This window comes from Pseudonaja textilis, chromosome 2, assembly GCF_049901715.1.
Source record: "Pseudonaja textilis isolate UNSWEBS1 chromosome 2, rPseTex1.2, whole genome shotgun sequence".
Classification (NCBI taxonomy): Eukaryota; Metazoa; Chordata; class Lepidosauria; order Squamata; family Elapidae; genus Pseudonaja; species Pseudonaja textilis.
The window spans coordinates 5,802,223-5,822,910 of record NC_141991.1 but is presented as its reverse complement, the minus strand read 5'-3'; the positions used below and the strand labels follow the sequence as shown (position 1 = coordinate 5,822,910).

Below are 20,688 nucleotides of genomic sequence, written 5' to 3'. Positions count from 1 at the left end.
TGAGTAGCCACAGAACATTACAATCCATTTTCACTGGGATTTTTTTTTTCCCGGGGTAGCTGGGAAAGTTCGGATAGAGAGAAAATAAAAAAATAAATAAAAAGAATATATATTTTTCTCCTCCTTACCACAGCGGTGGTGATTTCTTCCATGGAGAGTTCAGGCGGCCCGACAACAAGATCTGTGAATTTCAGAAAGTTAATTCAGTGGGTTGTTTTAACAGCTTACAAGGACTTTTAAGTCAGTGACAATTGTTTGGGTGTGATGGGAGGAGCTGGAAGTTGTGGGCGTTACATACGGGGTCAGCCCTGCGAGGCGCTTTAGACAAGAAGCCAAGAAGATCAACCAAGTCTGCTATCTCTCTCTTCATTCTAAGGCAAGGTTCCCCAAACTTGCCAACTTTAAGACTTGTGGACTTCAACTCCCAAAATTCTCCAGCCAGCTGTGCTGTCCACAAGTCTTAAAAGTTGCCAAGTTTGGAGACCTCTGTTCTAAGGTTACATTAATAAAATTCTGAAAGTCTGAAAGCTTTGAGGGACTGTCTCAGCCCATTGGGACTGTGTTGTGGTTCGCCGGCAGCAGGTGCGGACGGCTGAGGTCTCGGAGAGTGAGGACTCAGATGAGGGGCCTGTGTGTGATGCAGGGATGGGGCCAGGACCATCAGGGAGTGGAGTGCTGCCTTCGGAGATTGTGGAGGCTGGCAGCAGTGATGAAGAGGACCCAGAGGAGCCTGTGCTCATGCGTGCAGGGGTGCTGAAAGGAAAGAGCAGCTGCAGCAGCACGGGCGACTTGGGAGTAAGGCTTCAAGGTAATGGCCCCTCCCTTAAGAGATAAAAGTCAGCTGAGAAACTGGAGTTCTTTGCAGGAAGCAAAGAAGTTTTTGCACTCAAGTCTTGTGGACATTCAGACTCTCTTAGTTCCTGTCTTTGTGTTTAAAATATTTATTGGCAACTTTATCTAGTGTTCTTGACAGCCTTGAGCAACCTTGGCAAGGCTTGTGCTTATAAGAGACAATGAGTTTTAATAGCCTTTTAACCGTGAAGGAACGGAATTCGTAAATTGCGCAGAGCTGGCAGGAGGCGAGAGCAGCTGAGACAAAAGGGGCGACACGGGAATAAGGCTGGGAGATGATTGCCCCGCCCATAAGGGATAAAGGTCAGGCAAAGGTGAAGAAACCTTTGCAGGAAGCAAAGTCATTCATTATGTTCGGATTAAACCTTGAAGCTCTGTGTGTGGACTTCGTACTTCAGTTGATTTTTTCTAGTTCATTTGGCACTTTACTTGTTGGCAGCAATTTAAAGGAGAGAAAGGTGGGTGCTTATCTCGAGGGACTGTTTGGGACTCATTACAGGCTGGGAATGAGCATAATTCCCAGCACTGAAATAAAACAAAGAGTTGTTTTAACTAAGCATGGGCTTAATTACGGTCTGCGGAAACCTTGGTCAGAACAGACGCAGCGCTAGGAGAGACTCTTATGATGGAGGAACCGGACTTCAGAATTGAATGGGAGGCTTCCGGTTAGGACCTTTGCGGCTCTTTTTGAGTTTTTAAGGTTGCGTCAACCCCTGGGCTGGACATACCTGATTCATGTTAACTATTTGTTGTATGCTTTTACCTCCAGCTCCCTAACCCTTTTTATGATGCTCTGAACTTTCTTGTTTTGTTCCTTGAAAACGTTTCACTTCTCATCCAAGACGATAGAACTGAAGAAAGCTTATCTTGGATGGAGAAGCGAAACGTTTTCCAGGAAAACAAAAAACCAAAAACCAAGAAAGCACAGATGCTTTTTGGAAAATCACCTTTGGGAGAACACCAGGAACTCATCTCTAGATGTCCTTTCTTTGTAAGGAATGAAAAGACTCTTTCTTTTCAATCAGATGTCCTACAGCAGGGGTGGGGAATTGTGGCCCTTTTATGACTTGTGGACTTCAACTCCTAGCTGTCAAGCGCAAAATCTATCTATGTGTAGCCATTTCAGTTAGGCTTAGTATATATTCTTTTTCTTACTTTCTCTGTGGCAGTCGTGGGGGGAAGGGTTTCGGGCTTGCCACATTCCTAAGCGGGGAGGAATGCAGATAGGGAGAGTTGTTTAGGCTAGGTGATTCTTCTTCCCGTGGGAAAACAAGCTGTCTGTTCTTAGGCTTCTTGAGGTGGAGATTTATGACATCAAGCAACGTTAAATTACTTCTATTGGAGACTTTTGGGGGGTTGTTTCTAACTTCTGATATTGTGAGTAATTCTGGGTTGTGTCCGATCTGGAATTACCACGGACTTTGCCAATTTGATGCTTTCCTAAATAAAAGAATGTCTTGGAAGATGGACTTGGTTCTTTTCTTTTTAAATGGATTTCATCACTTGGGAACCTGACACTAGAGTGTTGGCTCAGGAATTCTGGGAGTTGAAGTCCACAAGTCATAGAGGTGCTTCCCTACCACGGTCCTACAGGATCTCACCTGTGTGGGTCCTTTCATGCTCTGCCAGAAGAGACCGTTGGCTGAAGCTTTCCGTGCATTCAGAACATTGGTAGGGCTTCTTCCCCAGGTGAGCCGCCCGGTGGGTGAGGAGAGACCTCTTCCAGCTGAAGCTCTTCCCACACTCGGAGCATTTATAGGGTTTCTCTCCTGTATGAGTCCGCTTGTGCACAATCAGGGCCACTTTCTGGTTAAAGCTCTTCCCGCAGTCAAAACAGGAATAGGGCTTCTCTCCTGTGTGGATGATCTCATGGCGAGCCAGGTGGTCCTTTTTATGGAAGCACTTCCCGCACGCAGCACATGAATACGGCTTCTCGCCGGTGTGGATTCTGGTGTGGTTGATCAGGCCCACCTTCCAGTTGAACCCTTTTCCGCACTCGGAGCACTGGTAAGGCTTCTCTCCCGTGTGGGTCCTCTTGTGCGTCATGAGGCGGTCTTTCTTGTAGAAGCTTTTCCCGCAGTCCGAGCACTCGTAGGGCTTCTCCCCCGTGTGGGTCCTCATATGCGCCACGAAGTTGGCCTTCACGCTGTAGCTTTTCCCGCACTCGGCGCACTCGTGCGGCTTCTCCCCTGTGTGGGTCCGTTTGTGGGCAAAGAGTGAGGACTTTGCGTGGAAGCTCTTCCCGCACTCGGGACACTTGTAGGGTCTCTCGCCCGTGTGGATCCTCTTGTGCTGGATGAGGATCCATTTCCCGCTGAAAGTTTTCCCACACTCCGAGCACATGTAAGGCTTCTCCCCCGTGTGGGTCCTCATGTGGATGTTCAGAGCGGACATCCAACTGAAGCCTTTGCTACAGATTTTGCACTCGTGCAGATTCTGCTCCCCCGTGTGCTTCCTCATGTGCATGATCAGGGAGCGTTTCCAGTAGAAGCCCTGGCCGCAGTCTGAGCAGGTGTGGGAGCGTTCCCCCGTATGGGTTTTCTCATGCCTTAAAAGGTATGAGGAGCAGGAGAAACCCTTCCCGCAATGGGAGCACTGATACGGCCGTTCTCCTGTATGAATTCTCTTGTGTACGTCAAGGTACGCTTTCAGGATGAAGCGTTTCCCGCAGTCCGGGCATTCGTAGGGTTTCTCGCCCGTGTGCGTCCTCCGGTGCGTAATTAGGCCAGAAATCTGTTTGAAGCTCTTCTCGCATTCAGAGCACTCATAAGGCTTTTCCCCTGTATGGGTCCTCTTATGTGTAACCAGAGTTGCTCCGTGATTGAAGCTCTTCCCACATATGGAGCACATGTAAGGTTTCTCACCCGTGTGGATTCTCCGGTGCGTGATCAAGTAATCCTTGCGGCCAAAGCTTTTCCCGCATTCGGGGCACTCGTAGGATTTGAGAGCTGACCCGGCGGAGTGGGTTTTCTTGTGTCTCCGAAATGACGCGGTATAACTGAAGCATTTCCCGCATTCAGCACACTGGTAAGGCTTCTCCGCCGTGTGGCTCTGTTTGTGGATGTTGAGAGTTCCTTTCTCACGGAAACTTTTCCCACAGTCGGGACACTGGTAGGGCTTCTCTTCCGAATGAGTTCTCATGTGTACATTAAGAGCCGATTTCACGGTGAAGGTCTTCCCGCAATCGGAGCACTCGTACGGTTTTTCCCCTGTGTGGATCCTCCGATGGACGGCAAGGTGCGGCTTACGGTTGAAGCTCTTGCCGCAGTCTGGGCATCTGTAGAGCTTCTCCCCTGTGTGGATTCTCTCATGCAGGATTAGGGACCCCTTGCGGAAGAAGCTTTTCCCGCACTCCGAGCAAGCATATGGCCTATCGCCTGTGTGGATCCTCTTGTGCTGGAGGACGTAGGCTTTCTCACGGAAGGTTTTCCCGCAGTCGGAGCACTGGTAGGGTTTCTCGCCCATGTGGCTTGCCTCGTGGCTGAGAAGTGCCTGGCGGGAGGAAAAATTCTGGTCACACTGGGGGCAGCTGTACAGTTTCTCTCGGCTGTGACCCCTCTCGTGGATTATCATCTGGGACCACTTGTAAAAGCTTTCTCCACACTGCACACATCTGTATGGATTTGCTTTGGCTTTCTTGCCTGGGAGAGATCCCTGGCCACTATCCGTTCTACTATCATCCTCCAAGGTCTTTTGCGGAGTCTCATCTTGCAGAGCGTCTCCTCCAACTTTTCCCAAAATTGCTGCTTCTTCCTGGGTTGGCTGTCCCAACTGAAGGTGGGCTTCTTCTACTTGTGACTGATCATGGTCTATTGGAACAAAAGAAGAGTAACGAAGATGGTTAGGGGACCAGAGGCTACAACATATGAAGAACAGCTACTGGAATTGGTATGTCGAGTTTAATGAAAAGGACTAGGGGTGACATGATAGCAGGGTTCCAATATCTCAGGGGCTGCCACAAAGAAGAGGGAGTCAAGCTATTCTCCAAAGCACCTGAGGGCAGGACAAAAAGCAACGGATGGAAACTATTCAAGGAGAGAAGCAACCTAGAACTAAGGAGGACATTTCCTAAAAGTGAGGACAATTAACCAGTGGAACGACTTGCCTCCAGAGGTTCACTGGAGACTTTTAACAAGAGGCTGGACAACCACTTGTCTGGAATGGTATAGAGTCTCCTGCTTGACCAGAGGGTTGATGTGATGACCAGGAGTGTGGCACAAAGGCAACACAATCAAATAAGCAAGAAGAGTCCCTTAATTATACTTTGTCCCCAATGTCCGGGTTACCTTCGGCTGGAGAACAATTTCTCCCAAGAACAGTCTTTAAGTGGAGGAAATTCAGTCCGAAAACAAAGTACGTACAAACTGTAACTAAAAATCCAAACAAACCACGCTGCAGTAATTAACTTGACAAGGCAGGAAAAGGAATTGCACACTTGAAAGCACAGCAAAACACACTGTTGGGAAGACGCCAGGAACCCAGATAAGCCTCGACAATAAAAGATAATTCACGATTTGCTCCCAACAGTTTGCTGTGTGCAGCTTCCCTTTTTTAAACATTGTGTTCCCAGCTGCAGCTAATGAAGGGAATCAGGGCCCTTTCCTGCCCCGTAAGCCATGCAACTCACGTTGCTCCCTTCTCCACTCCTCCCTGCGTGCCCTAGGATGAAGAGGGTGAGTCTGGGTCTTCCTCCGAATTCCCTCTCCTTTGCTCTACCTCTCCCCTGCTCTGCCCAACTGGACTGTGCCCTTCCCCAGTTTCTTCCACAGCCAACGGAGCCACACTCCCACTCCCTGTCAGCTGTTCGGCCGCCCCCTCCGAATCAGATCCTGACAGGGGCATGACAGTTGGACTAGAAGAGCTCCAACGTCCCTTCCTACTCTGTTGTTATTGTGTTAAGACTTAAAAGGGGTCTTTCGGCAACATCTACTGAGCTGAAGGAAACCAAACCCAATTTTCAGGAATCTCCAGGAGTCAGGCTGGCCGGGAAAGATTTGATCTCTGTTTAGCCTCATCTGGGAACCACTATTTCAAACAAATATGAGGACAGTATACAGTATTCCTTGAGTTATTACTGTAATGGAGCCTGCTTATCATTGGTTGCAAATCATGAAGGTCATAAATCAGGTCACCCATGAGACAGTCTGAAATGGTATAGGGCAGGGGTCAGCAACCTTAAACACTCAAAGAGCCAGTTGGACCTGTTTCCCACAGAAAAAAAACACCACTGGGAGCCACAAAACCCTTCCCGTGCCTGACTATTTCCGGAGCGGCCACAAAACCAGCATACGTAGTTGAATTAAACGTTGTTTTCCTTCTGAAACTTTTCTTGGATTTACCCATGGTTGGCCTACCGGGGGGTTGAAAAGCTCCATAAATCATGTGCCGGCAGGTGTCATACATTGGCAGTTGTGACACATATTTTGAGCGACAGGGAGCTGCAGCAGAGGGATGAAAGAGCCACATACAGCTCCAGAGCTGCGGGTTGCTGACTGAGCCCCTGGTATGTAGGGTCTCCTGCTAGAGCAGGGAGTTGGACTAGAAGAGTTCCAAAGTCCAGCTGACCGACCGACTGACTGAATGAATGAAAAGGGGCTTAGAGATAACACCTAAGAAAATAACACATCGTCAATAACATTTGTTTGAAAAAACACAGCTTTTGCCTAACTAAATCTAAGTCTTTCTGGCGCCTTTCTCATTTTAGTGCAAGGACGTGGTGGCCAATCGATAAGGAGTCAACACTGATTTGGGCCCAAACATAAAAAGGGGGGGGGGATAGATTAATGATTAAAGTTTAATAATAGAATAGAATTCTTCACTGGCCAAGTGTGATTGGACACACAAGGAATTTGTCTTCGGGGCAAATGCTCTCAGTGTGCATAAAAGAAAAGATACATTCGTCAAGAATCATAAGGTTAGAATAGAATAGAATAGAATAGAATAGAATTCTTTATTGGCCAAGTGTGATTGGACACACAAGGAATTTGTCTTCGGGGCAAATGCTCTCAGTGTGCATAAAAGAAAAGATACATTCGTCAAGAATCATAAGGTTAGAATAGAATAGAATAGAATAGAATAGAATAGAATAGAATAGAATAGAATAGAATAGAATAGAATAGAATTCTTTATTGGCCAAGTGTGATTGGACACACAAGGAATTTGTCTTGGTGCAAATGCTCTCAGTGTGCATAAAAGAAAAGATACATTCGTCAAGAATCATAAGGTTAGAATAGAATAGAATAGAATAGAATAGAATAGAATAGAATAGAATTCTTTATTGGCCAAGTGTGATTGGACACACAAGGAATTTGTCTTCGGGGCAAATGCTCTCAGTGTGCATAAAAGAAAAGATACATTCGTCAAGAATCATAAGGTTAGAATAGAATAGAATAGAATAGAATAGAATAGAATAGAATAGAATAGAATTCTTTATTGGCCAAGTGTGATTGGACACACAAGGAATTTGTCTTCGGGGCAAATGCTCTCAGTGTACATAAAAGAAAAGATACATTCGTCGAGACTCAAGAATCATAAGGTACAACACTTAATAGTCCTGGGGTACAATAAGCAATCAAATCATACTAGGAAACAGTCAATATAGATCGTAAGGATACAAGCGACAAAGTTACACTCATACAGTCACAAGTGAGAGGGGATGGGTGATAAGGAGTGATGAGAAGATTAATAGTAATAGTGGTGCAGACTTTGTAAATAGTTGGACAGTGTTGAGGGAATTATTTGTTTAGCAGAGTGATGGCTTTCGGGGAAAAACTGTCCTTGTGTCTAGTTGTTCTGGTGTGCAGTGCTCTATAGCGTCATTTTAAGGGAAGGACCTGTTTCCGGTTCCCCAGAACTGTCTCTTGTTTTGTCCTCCCCGTCTGAACCTGTCCGTGAGATCGAATCTCTCCTGATGCTGTCCTTGTCTATAACCTGGTGCCCTATTGAAACGAGGGTAGTAGGGTGCCTGATAGAAGGTCCGAAAGGAGCCTCTCCGAAAGGGCTGTGGAGATTTATTTTATTTTTGAAAAAGTGAGGGAAGAACCTTCTTGTTCCCGGCTTCAATCAGGAGCGGATCGAGGGCACTGCCAAACACCGTTCCCCCCCAAAATCAGGGCTGAGGCAAGCTTGCACCTGTGTTTGGTATCAGCCTGCCGATGCCTGAGCCGTAAAAGCCTCCTTGCTGAAACCTGTGATGTGACAGCCCTGGAAGAGAACTTTACCGCACTGAAGGTAACATCTGCAGAAAATTCTGCTGCCGCGATAAGTTTGGCAATGTCCTAACTTGCTCGTATATTGGAAGCAGGTATGGTGTCCCTCAGGGGTCAAAGCCACCTGAGGGAAGACCTAGTAAAAAAAGGATGCGGCCATAGCTGCTCTAATGGCCCAAGTGTCCGACAGGTGTGCTCTGCAGAAGGCCAGTTCTGCCTTCTTTTCTTCAGGTTTTAGGGCCTCCTCCGCCTCAGTGGGAATGGAGGAGGAGGATACCAGGGCCACTATGGGGTCGTCTACTTCCAGTGTGTTTAAGGAATTTGAAAAGTCAGGTGCCAGATTGTAAACAAATTTTTATCATACCACATGGGAGCGGGGTATGACGCAGCCGAGGCCCACTGTCTCTGGACTAATTCCTTAAACATATGAGGAACCGTAATTACGTCTGCCTCATTGACAGGCTGGGAGAAGATTAAATCCCCTGCCTCTTCTGGGGATTGCTGGTTGCGGGGAAGCGGTAGCCTTGTCAAGGCGGGCGGTGTTCCTGGCCTTGAACAATAGGGACCTGAACAGTTGTGGACAGAACAGTCTCGTAAATACCGGTTGGTCGGGAAGGAGGCCTTCGTCGTCTGACATTCCCCTTTCCAACGGGTCCGCCTCTGATAACCCCTGATCAATATTTTGTATTGACCCTTCATCTAATTGGTCCATTTCCTCATCTTGGTCCCCAATATCCGGGAAACCTTGTGTGGGGGGGTGATAGGGAGTATAGGGAACTCCCCTTGGGGAGGTACCTGTGTAATATGCTGGTCCCTCACACTCAAGGACTGCTTGGAGAGGGACCCGAAATCTGAAGCTGCCGAGTGTCGTCTAGCTCAAACGGATTGTTGAACCCCTGATGCAATGTCCCTTCTGGATTGCCATTTCCATCCACATTCTGATCTTGTCAGGGATTTCCTCCGGTAGATCTTCCTCCTGGCGAAGGCCAGCAGCTGTGGATGCAACTGTTGCCTCTGGGTCCCCTCGTGGGGCTGGCCCAGCCTCTGGGATATCATGGGGAGGCTGTCTGATGGTGGTATGCCTTGACTGGATAGATAAATCAAGGGAACAGGGTGGAAGGTTCGGGTCCTGAGCAGTAGTAGACGGAGGTGGAGCTTGGTCAGTCTCCCTGGCATGCTTCCTCACTCGTCTCTCTAAGGCCTGATGTCTCTCACGGGCATCCTTTTCCGCTGCTTTAGAAGGCTTGCTCGGCTCCGTGGATTTATCCTGGGCCTTGAATGCAGCTCTGGAAGAAGTTGCCCTTGGGTGATAGCGACCTGCCATTGTTACTGAGGCTGATGTATGGTCCAGATAATGGTTTGGGTCCTGAAAGGGTTCCTAAACGGAGAGGTTTAGTCCTCCTTTTTGTCTTCTGTTTCATTATTTTTTCATTATAGTAGCCCACTGAACGGGAGGAAGGAGTTAGACCGAATTCAAAATGGCGCCCGCAGCCACGTTCTGCAGTAACAATTTTATTTTATGTTTCATTATTTCTTTATTTTAATTAATTTATTATTATTATTTATGATAGATAATAATTATGTAATTGTGATAGTTAAATTTTGGTAAAACTGAGAACCGTTTACAATGGATAGTTGGAATTATTTGAGAAGCCCTGCTTTAGTAGCAGGTTGTCTGGAGAATTAGTTGTAATTGTCCGGATACTGTCCAATGATTGTGGAGAAGTTTTGGTGGTGGTGTTTGAAGGCTCCTGGTTCCCAGAAAGGGAAACCTGTGGAGAATAAACCACTTGAAGCCCACTGAACGGGAGGAAGGAGTTGGATCGAATTCAAAATGGCTCCCGCAGCCATGTTGTACAGTAACAATACTTTGGCAATTGAGACTCTGCTTGTGAGGATCCGTTCAGCTAAACATGCCCTAACCCCAAATCAATTGGGGTGAAAGAGCAAGAGAGGGAGAGGGACGGTAGATCCCTGATCCCCAGGAAGGGAAACCTAAAGGGGAAAACACCTCACACGGTCTTGCAATAATGAGAAGCGGGCCTGCGGTTTAGAAATGGTGTTGCGTTGTTTGTCTGAGCTCATGCCCTTTCGATGAGAGTTTTGGCAAAGGGGGTGCAGACACAGAAAGCCTCCTGCGTGAGCGCTTGATTGAGGAATCTCTCCTCTGTTTGTCATTACGGCTCACTCCACCGGGAGTGGAACATTCTTTGTGGTGATTTTTGGATGACGTTTTCAGGTTTTAAGTCTACGATAGAAGCTCCACAGATGGTGACGTACAGGTCATCCATTGTGTTTGTGGACTCTCTCTCTCTCTTTTTTTTTTTCAGTTGAATGTTCCGAGTTCTAAACAGAAGTCCCAAGATTCCGTTCAAAAGGAGAAGATGAAGGTGGGATATTGCTGTAAGAAGGTCACCCTCTACTTGTTTTTCTTCTTCAATCACCTGTTCTTTGTCTTGGGGGCACTGATGGTTGGGATTGGAACCTGGATTTTGGTTGACCAAAAGTCCTTTGCTCCCATCCTGCAGAACTCAGCGCCCTCGTTCCAAGATGGGGTCTACGTCTTCATCGGAGTCGGTGCCATCACCATGGTGCTTGGCTTCCTGGGATGCTTAGGGGCCCAGTGTGGCATCCGGTGTGCCCTTGGCATCTACCTCACCTGCCTGTTGTTCATCCTCTCAGCCCAGGTCACCGCTGGTCTGATGATCTACTTCCAACAGTGCTCACTGAAAGCCAGAATGTCCGAGGTGGTGATTGATCTCTTCCAGACATATGACCCTTCCGATGACACCAACCAGGTCCTCGAATCCGCTTTGGACTTTGTTCAATCCAAGTTCTCGTGCTGCGGCTGGACCAGACCCGAAGACTGGCAACTCAACAAAATCCTTTGGACGAGCAAAATGCGCTTCTATCCATGTTCTTGCAGCAACCAGACGGAGGGCACCTCGATAGGGACAGGCTTCTGTGCTCTGGAGACCCAGTCCAACGCAACCACCGTGGCCGACTGGCCTGTGAAGAAGCAGGGGTGCCGGATGGTTGTGCAGAGCTGGTTGCAGGAAAATTTCAACATCTTTCTCGGGGTCTGCATAGGAGTGGCCATCGTGGAGCTGCTGGGGATAGCGCTCTCCATCTGCCTTTGCAAAGGCAAAACGTGCCAATACTGAAGACGACAACCCTGCCTGGAGCCTGGATGTGAATCCACAAGGAAAGAGAGAACTGCATTCCTTATTCCAGTTGGTGGTTGGCAGTCCCCACGGGAGATATTAGCATTAGCCCAACAGCTCTTCCTCTAAGTACTTACCTTGCTTCTTCCACAAATGTTCTGAACATCATCATGGTTTCTAGGTTTGATTCACTGCCATAATAAGACTTAGGATGCTCCGTATGTCTTTCAGACACCCCTTTCGCTGGTTTTTTTCGTACCCCTCTTCCTTCTGTGCAATTTGGATCAAGTTGGGAGATTACAATGATGGACCTCTTAGGCAAATATCCCTACCTGAGTCTTGGTTCACCCCCTTCTCAAACTATTCAGACACCGCGGTTAAGGCTGACTTAATTCAATTCCCAGGGGAAATCTCTTCCACCTGGATCGGTGTATCTTGCTCTATTTCTCCAACCTTTGAAAAATAAAAGTGTCGGCTGTACGACTTTTCTTTCCTTTCCTGCTTGGTGTTTGGGATAGCCATCAGATCAAAGGTCAGCTTCAAAGGAGGGTTTTGGATCCCAAGGTGGAATTTCTGGAGTCCTCCCCTAGCGACATTTAGTCTTTGCAATCTGTAGCCTTATGGAGTTCTCTGTAGCAACAGTTAAGTCTTTGCAATCTGTAGCCTTAGTTCATCCATTTTGTTAGTCAGAGATCTTGCATGGTTTGGGTTCATATGAGGGCAGTTTATTTTTGATGCACAGGCAGTTCTCGACTGTTCGTTTAGTGACCAAAGTTACTACGGTACTAAAAAAAACCAGAATTGATTTATGACTGTTGCAGGATTCCTCGTGGTCACAGGATCAAAATGCGAGTGTTTGGTAACGGATTCGTATTTAGGACGGTTGCAATGTCTATCCTCTTTTGTGACCTTCTGACAAGCAAATCCAATGGGATTTGCCAAATTCACATAGCAACATTTAGTCTTTGCAATCTGTAGCCTTAATTCATCCATTTTGTTAGTCAGAGATCTTGCATTGGTAAGAAATATACTTGGATTTGAAGGCTTGTGTGGAAACTTACTGAGCCTAAAGAAAACCCCAGCACAGCATCCTCTCTTCCTGTTCCTCTTTCTTCACCTCTTCCTCCTTCCTACAGGGGTAGTGATCCATGGCTCCCCCAGGATCCCAGCTGCCTCCTTTGGTATGTTATGAGAATGTCTAAAATCGTCTGTAATAGCCTTTTCACATTTCAGTCCAAAGAGGACTTGACCTGGGGCGCTCACATTGCAGCCCTGGTCAAAAGGGCCCAGCAGAGATTATACTACCTGAGGCTTCTCAGAAAACAACAACCGAATGAAAAACTGCTGGTGACCTTTTACCGCTGCACCATAGAGAGTGTTTTAACTTACTGCGCCTCTGTATGGTTTGCCAATTGCACAGTGGCAGATAGGAAAGCATTCCAGAGGGTAAAGGTCATTGCCCAGAAGATCATGGGTTGCCCTCTCCTATCTTTGGAAGAGCTTTATAGCTCCTGCTGCCTTGAGAAAGTTCAAAACATTCTCAAAGATCCATCTCATCCTGGGCACCCTTTTTTTTTTAAACTATTACCATCCAGCAGACGGTACAGGAGAATAAAAACAGAGACAAATAGGCTGAAAAACAGCTTCTATCCCAGGGCAGTTGCTCTGTTGAATTCTACTGTGTAGTGCAGTATTGGTGCGGTGTCGGGGGTTTTCGGTTCAATGTGTGGAGGGTGAAGGATGTGTGTTTGTGTTTATTTTCATGGTCATGATGTGCACTGAAGATGGCGTTTGATTGTACGAGGTGCAATGACAATAAAGTAATTAAACCACCATGGGTCAGTGTTCCAGTAAAACCAAACTCCAATAAAAAGCTCCTGAGACAGGCATTTTCTCAAAGTTTCTTTTTATTAGAGTTGTCATACTGGCACATCTGGGAAACCCAAATCTGAAAGTTCCAGTTTTCCCTCAGTAATTCAAAAGTCAAAACTCAACCCCTGTACCATGACATGGTCCAATCACCATCCATCCCAACTTGAGACATCCCTGGACTTCAACTCCCAGAATTCCCCAGCCAGCCAAGAGTTGAAGTCCACTCGTCTTAAAGTGGACACAGTTGAGAAACATACTGTATTACATTCAATTCCACCAACAAACAGGCTCATCCATACTGTGAGGGATGCAGGCTGGATGACCTTTTTTTTAATGTCTTACAAAAAGCCAAGCAGGATCAGGACAAGCCTAATTCCAGGAGTGGGGGGTGTGTGTGTGTATGTAGAGAGAGAGAATAATGACACGTTTGCATTTTTAATGACCTCGAATTGCGATTATATATCGTAAAAGCCCAGATTTCAATTTCATAGTGTTTGTTTTTAACTACTTTTGTCCACTGCTCAACTGCGATGCCTTAAGGAATTCGCAAACCAAATGCTAAGTACCAAAGGCATCCAGAAAACCTCACTAGAGAGACTTAAAGCTGAATTAGGAACTTTAACAGTGTGCAACTACCTGGGAAAACATTTTGACTGAAGTAAGAAACTGAAAAGCATAGGATGCCATTATGTAGCTGTAAATCAGAGATGGGGAGCCATGATGGGCCTTTTGTGGCCTATAGACTTCAATTCCCAGAATTCCTGAGCCACTTTGTGGAACCATGGCCCCTTTATGACCTGTGGACTTCAACTCCCAGAATTCCTGAGCTGGCATGGAGAATGATGGCCCCTTTGTGACTTGTGGACTTCAATCCCAGAATTCCTGAGCTGGCATGGGAGAATGATGGCCCCTTTATGACCTGTGGACTTCAACTCCCAGAATTCCTGAGCTGACATGGGGAATGATGACCCCTTTATGACTTGTGGACTTCAACTCCCAGAATTCCTAAACTGGCATGGGGAATGATGGCCCCTTTATAACCTGTGGACTTCATCTCCCAGAATTCCTCAGCTGGCATGGGGAATGATGGCCCCTTTATGACTTGTGGACTTCAACTCCCAGAATACTGGAGCCAGCATGGGAGTTGAGGTTCGCAAATCATAAAAGGCCCATCGTTCTCCAACCCTGCTTTAGATACTAGCCTTCTGCTAGAGCCATTCCTGAAGCCAACAGCCATACGGGCTTCCGCACAAGTCTAAAGGATGGATCATAAAGACCGGATCTGGCTAGAGTGCCCTCGAGAGACAATGTCATTGTCATTGTCTAGGGTGGCTTTTCTATGGTTGAGACCCACCCGGAGACACAGCCAGGCCATTCTGTTTGGTCGCCGTGTTTCTTTCCTTTGATGCTGACGGTTCTGAGTTCTGAAAAGCAACGATGGCGAATTGCTGCCTCAAGTGCCTCAAGTGCTTGTTCTGCTTCTTCAATGTCCTTCTGTTTCTCGTGGGAGCTGCAATGTTCAGTTTAGGCCTCTGGGTTTTGATCACCAAGAGCGCCTACATCTCCATCCTGCAGTCTGTTTTCGACTCCTTCCAAAGCCTGCTGTACATTTTCATCGCGATTGGGGCTTTGGCCATGTTTCTCGGCTTATGGGGCTGCCTCGGAGTCTATCACTTTGGAGTAAAATTCGCTTTGATGGCCTACATTCCGCTCCTGATCGTCCTTATCATCTTCCACTTTTTCCCGGGCTTGTTCGTGTACTTCAAACAGCAGAAGATGGAAGACGAGCTCAACAAGACCATCCTCAGCCTCATCCAAAACTATAACCCAATGGACCAAGCCAACCAGCACAAAAGGTTAACTCTGGATTATGTCCAGGCCCGAATGTCTTGCTGTGGCTGGACTGGGCCGGAAAATTGGAAAAACAACACCTTTTTCCAGAATAAAATGGGAACCTACCCATGTTCTTGCAGCAACCACCCAAACAACTTCCAACCAATGCTGGGCGTCTGCCAGTTGAACACCGTCTCACATAAATCTGTGGTGAGTGACTGGCCGGTGAAAAAACAGGGATGCGATACGCGGGTGCAAAAGTGGTTGAAGAGTGTGGCGGACGCCATTTTCCTCGCGTCCTTCCTCATGATCGCCTTCGAGATCCTGGGAATCGGTCTTTCTTTTTACATTTACGCCGGCCGAAATGTGTATGCTGAAGGTCACAGCTGAATTCTCCCATGTGGAAGACGGCCAAGGTTCCCCGCAGAGGGGAGAAAACGAAAAACAAAATTCCTTGCTTCCAGGTTTTCTTCAGCTTTTCTTCGACATCTTGACTTGGCTTGGTAGCTAATTTGTTGAACTCAAGCCGCATGTTTTGAGCCTCCAGAGGTTCAAATGAAATTTCCAGTTGTCTCTCACTCTTGAGCATATTGGTTTGGACTTCTGAGGGTCGAGGTTCCCTCAGCAAAGGGGAATTCTGGGATCTCTATAAGTGTATCTTGAAGATTTCAAAACCTGGCCAACCTCAGCATTATCCACCCTTAAGACAGATGAGACCTTGGAACGTTAACATCAGCTCTGAGCTACATAATCTAATCTGCTGTTTCTAAAACCTCTGACACTTTTTAAGATGTGTGGACTTCAACTCCCAGAATTCCCCAGCCATCATGGCTGGCTGGGGAATTCCGGGAGTTGAAATCTACCCATCTTAAAAGTGTCAACAGTTGAGAACCACTGATTAATTTTTAAGCTTTATCCACGGTCATGATTTAGGATGATCCTTCTTTGCATGTCTCTAGCTGTCTTCCATTACCCAAGAATTGGATAATGCATCGAATTTATCCACAAGATCTAGCCACAAGATCAATCCTGCATTCAATTCTTCAATTCGAGATCCTTGCTTCCTATTGGACTATCTCCTTCCAAACGCGCTACAAAAAACCCCCGAACATTAAAAGGGTTTTCTTTTCTCAATGATGCACGTGGCACCAAGGAGCATCCAGTTGCTTTGTTCTTTGAAGGAACACGCATTCTCAATAAAAATTCCTTCTAGCTCTTGAGCCTGTTGCTGCATTAATTCTCCAGATTGATAAAATAAAACTGTTACACCTCCCCCCCCAAAAAACGATTCCCGAATCCTTCCCATCACTCGTTCATTCGTTGATGACACTGAGCAGATCGGAGACCAGACCAGCCTTGCAATTGTGATTTTACAGATTATCCAATGTCTTCTAGTCTCTCTCTCTCTCACTCTGTGTGTGTGTGTGAGTGTGAGAGAGAGACACACACACAGGGAGAGAGAGAAAGAGAGAGAGACAGACAGAGATTGAACAAGGATATCATCCAATCACAAAAAGTGATATATAGCTCTATACCCATGATGGCGAGCCACAGGCAAACTTACCTCGCTGAGCATGCACGTGCCTCCTTACTGATTTTCAGGCCTTTTTCAGCCTGCCAGAGGCTTGAGGGAAGCGTCTGCAGGCTGAAAAATAGGCCCGTTTCATCACTTCCGGTAATACCAGAAGTGACGAAATGGGCCCGTTTTTTGGCCTGCAAAGCCTGCAGGGGCTTCCTTCAAGTCTCTTGCAGGCTGAAAAGGCTTCAAATGGGCCGAAAATCGTCTGGGAGGTGCAATGCAGGTAAGGGGGAACAGGGGCATCATGCGTGCATGCGCAGAGGGCTTGGGGGGGCATGCACATTGTTTTCTGGGTGTTGGCGCAGAAGCGCCCAAAAATTTTTTGGCACAGGAACCCAAAAAGGTTAAGCCATCATTGCTCTATACAGAGCAGAAGTGGATAACTGTGGCCTCTTTATGACTTGCGGAATTCTGGCTCAGGAATTCTGGGAGTTTGAAGTCCACAAGTCACAAAAGGGCCTTTAGTTCTCTACCTCTGCTGTAGAGTAGAGCATGCTATCCACTATAGGCGGTCCTTAGCAGTTGAGAAAAGGGAGAAAATGAAGGAACTGCATGTGGGTAATAGAGCTGAAAGGAAAACGAGGTGTTTGTTCCCCAGGAAAAAAAAGGAAACCCTGGCAACTAGTTAAAACCAATTCCGATTAACAAACAGCCACAGAGAAGCAAAAAGAGATTACTTGCGGCTGCGTCTTTTCTTTCGTCAGCTGTTTCTTCCAGTTCTTGGATCTTGGCATCAGCCAGCTGTTCACAACACTTGTCTGCATCCGTCCTGTTGTTCTCTCGGCGGGGTGTCTCACAGAGTTTTCCATCCTGATAATCCTGCAACTCATCCCTGCCTGGAATCACAAAACAAACACACACACACACACACACAAACTTCAGCCCCAAATTCACTTCTGGCAGGAAACCCCAAAGGTGCTTTTTTTTTTTTTTTTTATCAAAGAGGCAACTGGACTTTCTGGTTTTCCTTCTGAAGACGTTTCGCTTCTCCTCCAAGAAGCTTCTTCGGTTCGGACTGGATGATGGGGAATGAAAGGATTTATATTCCTCAAAGACAGCTGGTCATTTGCATCCTTTTAGAGCAGGGGTCCCCAACCGCCGGGCCCCGGACCGGTACCGGTCCATGGATCATTTTGTACCGGGCCGCAAAGAATGAATAATTGTGAAACTGGTCCCTGGTACAAAAAAGGCTGGGGACCACTGTTTTAGAGGGTCGTTGAGGCCACTTGGAGGTTTATCTGTGTGCTCAGGGTCACCTGAGTGGTGCAAATGGGTGCGGAGCCTCCTTGGAACTGCTGAAAGGACTGCTTTGTAGACTGGAGATAGATGATGTCATATCTCCTCCCCCTTGAGAAAAGGCTGTTCAATTTTGACCTCAATGGCCTCTTTGACCCCTCTTTCAAACCAGCGGCCCTCTCTGTCCAAAATTTGCTGCCTTCAAAAGAGTAGCCTCTGTCCTTTACATGCAGATGGACGGCTGAATCTTGTCCTGCTGGGTTTGTTCTCCTATGTCTGCAAAGAGCGGGGATCTTCCCACTTGACAGCTTTAAGAGTTGTGGACTTCAACTCCCAGAATTCCTCCTCCAGTCATGCTAGCTCGGGAATTCTGGGAGCTGAAGTCCACAAGTCTTAAGGTGGCCATGCTTGAAACACATGAATCTAAACCAGAGGTCTTCCCACTTGACAGCTTTAAGACTTGTGGACTTCAACTCCCAGAATTCCAGAGCTAACTTCCTCCTCCAATCATGTTAACTCAGGAATTCTGGGAGTTGAAGTCCACAAGTCTTAAACATGCCACGTTTGAGGAGCCTTGGCCAAGAGTATAAATCCTTCCATTCCCTATCCTTTCAGTCAGAGCTGAAGAAGCGAAACATCTTCCAATGAAAAACCAGAAAGGCCAAGTTGCCTCTTGAAAAAAAAAGCACCTTTGGGAGAATCATCACCTGGATGACTGAAAATCTCCAGAGGCCAGGGCTGTCAAATTCAAGGCTCAGCGGGCTGAATCTGACCTGTGGGGTGCTTAAATCTGGCCCACAGGGCCGGCCTGGAAATAGCAAAGGAGTGGCCTGCGGTACTTCTGGCAGCCAAAACAGGGTGTGGAAGGGCGCATGCAGCTGCTTTGCGCCCAGGAGTGGGCTTCAAAAATTTTAGCAAAGGGTTCTCTGCCTGGTTGCTGGATGGGCGTGGCCACGGTGGGTGTGGCCTAGTCGGCCTCCTGCACCACAGCCGGGGGGAATGTTTTGCCCTCTCCTGGTTCCAGAGGCTTTTCTCAAGCCTCCAGGAGGGCAAAAATGGCCTCCCTGGGCTCCGGAGGCTCACTGGAAGCCGGAAACGGGCCTGTTTCCGGCCTTCCCGAACTTCCGGGAGGCCCATTTTTCGGCCTTCCCGAACTTCTGGGAGGCCCATTTTCTGGCCTTTCCAAACTTCTCTGCATTTCTATTGGGAAGGGAAAACCCGGAACGATCAGATTTGGGTTGTCCCAGATGTGCCAGTATGACAATTCTCATAAAATGGAGGTCAGCTTTGGAAGCCATATTAGCACCAGACGCTTCCACACTGCCACATTCTTGAGCCTGGGAAAACGGGAGGGAGGAATTTCGTGGAGCGTATGTGGTTAGACAGAATAGCATCCTTCTTCTAAGTCAAGGTCATGTTATTTCTGCACCTGGGTGAGGAAGGGTTGAGGGGATGTCTCAAGTTGGAGCAAATGGCTATTGGGGCGTGTGGTGCCATAATGAAGTGTGCAGGGGGTGGATTTGTAATTTTTTACTTATGGAAGGGAAAACCTGGAACTTTCAGATTCAGGATTTCCCAGATGTGCCAGTATAGCTCCTCTAATAAAAAGAAACGTTGAGAACATGTCAGTCTTGGAGTTATTGATTGGAGTTGAGGTTTTTTTAGAAGGCTGACATTGGAATTTTGAGGAAATATTTGCCTCGGAGTTTATTAGTTTGGAGTTGGTTAGCTGGAATGCTGACATTAGGACTACCTCTGCTGGTCAATTGGATGGAGCTGCAACCAGCAATATTTGTGGTGTAATAAACTCAGAAGCCACAGGAAAGCAAATCATGGCTTGATGCAATGTGGGAAGCTGGTTTCGGAGCGGAACACCTAAGGTGCTCCTTTTTCTTGTCTCCCTTCCTCCCTGATCACAACATGTCCAACAGGTACCCACTTTCAATCACGGCAACCTCAGAGGACACGGTCTTCTTGGAAGCATCTTCCTTTTCGATTGTCTCTTTCATCGTCCTGTCTTCTGGAAGATAAAATGGAAACAATCGTGACAGGAGGGGAAAGGAAGAGTAATTAATACCTGTCCTCCTGTAATGACATAGATAAGTCCAGTTCTGAATCGTCTTAAAGTGAAGAAAAGATGGTTTAAAGCAATGGTCGCCAACCAGTGGGCCGGGGACCACTGGTGGTCCATGAGAAAATTTTGGTGGTCCACAGAGAAATGTCACCCCAAAGCAATTAATCCAGGCTACGCGGGAACACAAGGCTGTGTCGCTCACATCTCCTGCACTGCAAACAACATGAGGTAGTGAGAGGAGGGGGGAAAGGGTGGAGGGAGGTGCCCCATTCACCCCAGGTGCCTCGCCTGACCATCGGGCTGCTTCTTTCTGCTTCTTTCTTCTTCTGCTTTTGGCCGCACGCAAGGAAAGAAGCAAAAGTCTTTCTTTCTCTCCTCCAAACTCCGCCAAAAATGAGCCTTTGGGACCCTGCAGGGCATCCTGCTCCAAGAGGCTGCGCCATTCTGGTGGAGTTTGGGGGAGAGAAAGAAAAACTTTTGCTGCTTTCCTTGCATGAAGCCAAAAGTCTCTCTCTCTCACACTGAGAACAGAGCCGGAGACGGTATCCTGCGATCCCAAATAAAGAATGATCGATCGGTAGGAAAACGGGGTGGGGGATTTTCCTGCGGACGTTTTTTGGGGATTTTTCCCAGGGTCTCTGGTCCGCGGGATTTAAAATGATGAGTTTGGTGGTCCAAAAGGTTGGTGACACCTGATCTATAACATATCCGATGGCAGCACATCTGATGTAGCTAACGGTTAAAAAGCTCGCCTCGACTTACAACCTCCACTGAGCCCAATATTTGTGTTGCTAAGCAAAATAATGTAATAATTTTGCTCCCTTGTAGGACCTTTCTTGCTACTTTCTTTCTTACTGCAGCTGTTAAGTT

General features: G+C 47.2%; 2 protein-coding genes and 1 pseudogene across 5 annotated transcripts in view; 2 read left to right on the top strand and 1 right to left on the bottom strand.

Moving 5' to 3' along the window:
- LOC113450944 (uncharacterized) overlaps window positions 1–20,688 on the bottom strand; it is a 46,142-nt gene that overhangs the window by 2,684 nt on the left and 22,770 nt on the right. Inside the window, exons 8-11 of one of the 4 annotated variants that reach the window (XM_026722272.2) lie at window positions 19,684–19,764; window positions 17,186–17,344; window positions 2,454–4,661; window positions 129–181 (exon numbers count right to left, since the gene is read on the bottom strand). In XM_026722272.2, coding sequence (XP_026578057.2) covers window positions 129–181; window positions 2,454–4,661; window positions 17,186–17,344; window positions 19,684–19,764 — 2,501 coding nt within the window. The remainder of the gene's footprint in view (window positions 1–128; window positions 182–2,453; window positions 4,662–17,185; window positions 17,345–19,683; window positions 19,765–20,688) is intronic. The other 3 variants (XM_026722273.2, XM_026722275.2, XM_087927723.1) reach the window with 3 other exon arrangements.
- LOC113450958 (CD82 antigen pseudogene) lies at window positions 10,387–11,224 on the top strand (annotated as a pseudogene).
- LOC113450956 (CD82 antigen-like) lies at window positions 13,124–16,502 on the top strand. The gene has a single exon (XM_026722300.2). It carries the CDS (start codon window positions 14,534–14,536, stop codon window positions 15,317–15,319), a length of 786 nt encoding a protein of 261 aa, XP_026578085.1. The 5' UTR covers window positions 13,124–14,533; the 3' UTR covers window positions 15,320–16,502.

What these genes read in the sequence shown, in the direction of transcription:
- LOC113450956 (XM_026722300.2), top strand. Translation starts at nt 14,534, where the DNA reads ATGGCGAATTGCTGCCTCAAGTGCCTCAAGTGCTTGTTCTGCTTCTTC.